At 56.8% G+C, this 1,150-nt stretch overlaps 1 protein-coding gene across 1 annotated transcript in view; it reads right to left on the minus strand.

Annotated features, from left to right (window-relative positions):
- Nucleotides 1-1,003, minus strand: part of LOC122546920 (helicase SRCAP-like) — a 2,852-nt gene extending 1,849 nt beyond the window's left edge. Inside the window, exons 1-2 of the mRNA XM_043685530.1 lie at nt 777-1,003; nt 14-128 (exon numbers count right to left, since the gene is read on the minus strand). Coding sequence (XP_043541465.1) covers nt 14-128; nt 777-967 — 306 coding nt within the window. The 5' untranslated portion in view covers nt 968-1,003. The remainder of the gene's footprint in view (nt 1-13; nt 129-776) is intronic.
- Nucleotides 1,004-1,150: the final 147 nt, after the last annotated feature.

The following is a 1,150-nucleotide window of genomic DNA, read 5'->3' on the forward strand; positions in this document are numbered from 1 at the left end:
GCCCCAGCAGTACCTCTTTAAAAAAGGTGGTGGTGAAATTTCCTCCTTCGATGGCTAGGTCTCCCAACATCCGTTTCTGATTGGCTTTCTTCAGGATGTTCTCCTCCACTGTCCGGTCGCTGATCAGCCTGAGGGGGTGGGTCCAGAGGGAACGGGGGGGGGGGGAAAGAGAGGGAGAGAAGGGCATCAGGAACCTGTTGTCTGAACAAAGACATGGCCATAGCCCCCTGCCCAAACCCCCGACATCAGCTTCCAGGAGTGCATCCCACCTGCCTCACTATCTCCCCCAATCCTCGCCCACACCGACCTCCCTCACCAAACCATTCCACTCTGAGGGCTGAATGTCTCAGGTTCATTGATGGCAACACCGCTGAACATCAAGGGGTGATAGTTAAGATTCTCTCTTGTCAGAGATAGCCATTCCCTGGCACTTATTCCTGGTCAGCCTGAGCCTGGATATTGTGCAGGTCTTGCTGAATTCGGACATGGACTGTTTCGGTGAACGGTGCTGAACACTGTGCGACCGTCGCAATGCATCTCCACGTACGGTGCCGGGAAGGTCATCAATGAAGAGGCTGAAAATGGTTGGGCCTGGGACGCTGCCCTGAGAGACACCTGTAGTATTCCATTCACCAGTGCTAGCCCCCACGCAATGCATTCATACCCCTCTCTCCCACCCAACTGCCCAAGGCAGCCCTCAGCCTGGCAGTGACAGCAGTTGTCCCTCTCTCTCTCTCTCTCTGTCCCCTGCCATCCCATCCCCAGGGCACACCTACCTGTAGATGTGTACATCTCGGGTCTGTCCGATGCGGTGACAGCGATCCTGTGCCTGGGCATCCATGGTGGGGTTCCAGTCACTGTCATAGAACAGCACAGTGTCAGCGCCGGTGAGATTCACCCCGACACCACCGCTGCGGGTCGACAGGATGAAGCAGAAGATGCGTTTGTCAGCGTTGAAGCGATCCATCAGAATCTGAGAGTGGAGGAGGAAGCGAAAGGCGAGCAGAGGATTACACTCCGAGGCACATGCCACACCCTGCCGGCCTGACACACTCCCTGCAGAGCATGATTGCTGCCCGGCCTTGCACAGCATGATCCCGTAGAGAGCGCCTGCTCTCAGTGAGGCCCTGAGCAGGACTTCCGTGGATCC

The sequence above is a fragment of the Chiloscyllium plagiosum genome, unplaced genomic scaffold (assembly GCF_004010195.1).
Source record: "Chiloscyllium plagiosum isolate BGI_BamShark_2017 unplaced genomic scaffold, ASM401019v2 scaf_2706, whole genome shotgun sequence".
Taxonomy (NCBI): domain Eukaryota; kingdom Metazoa; phylum Chordata; class Chondrichthyes; order Orectolobiformes; family Hemiscylliidae; genus Chiloscyllium; species Chiloscyllium plagiosum.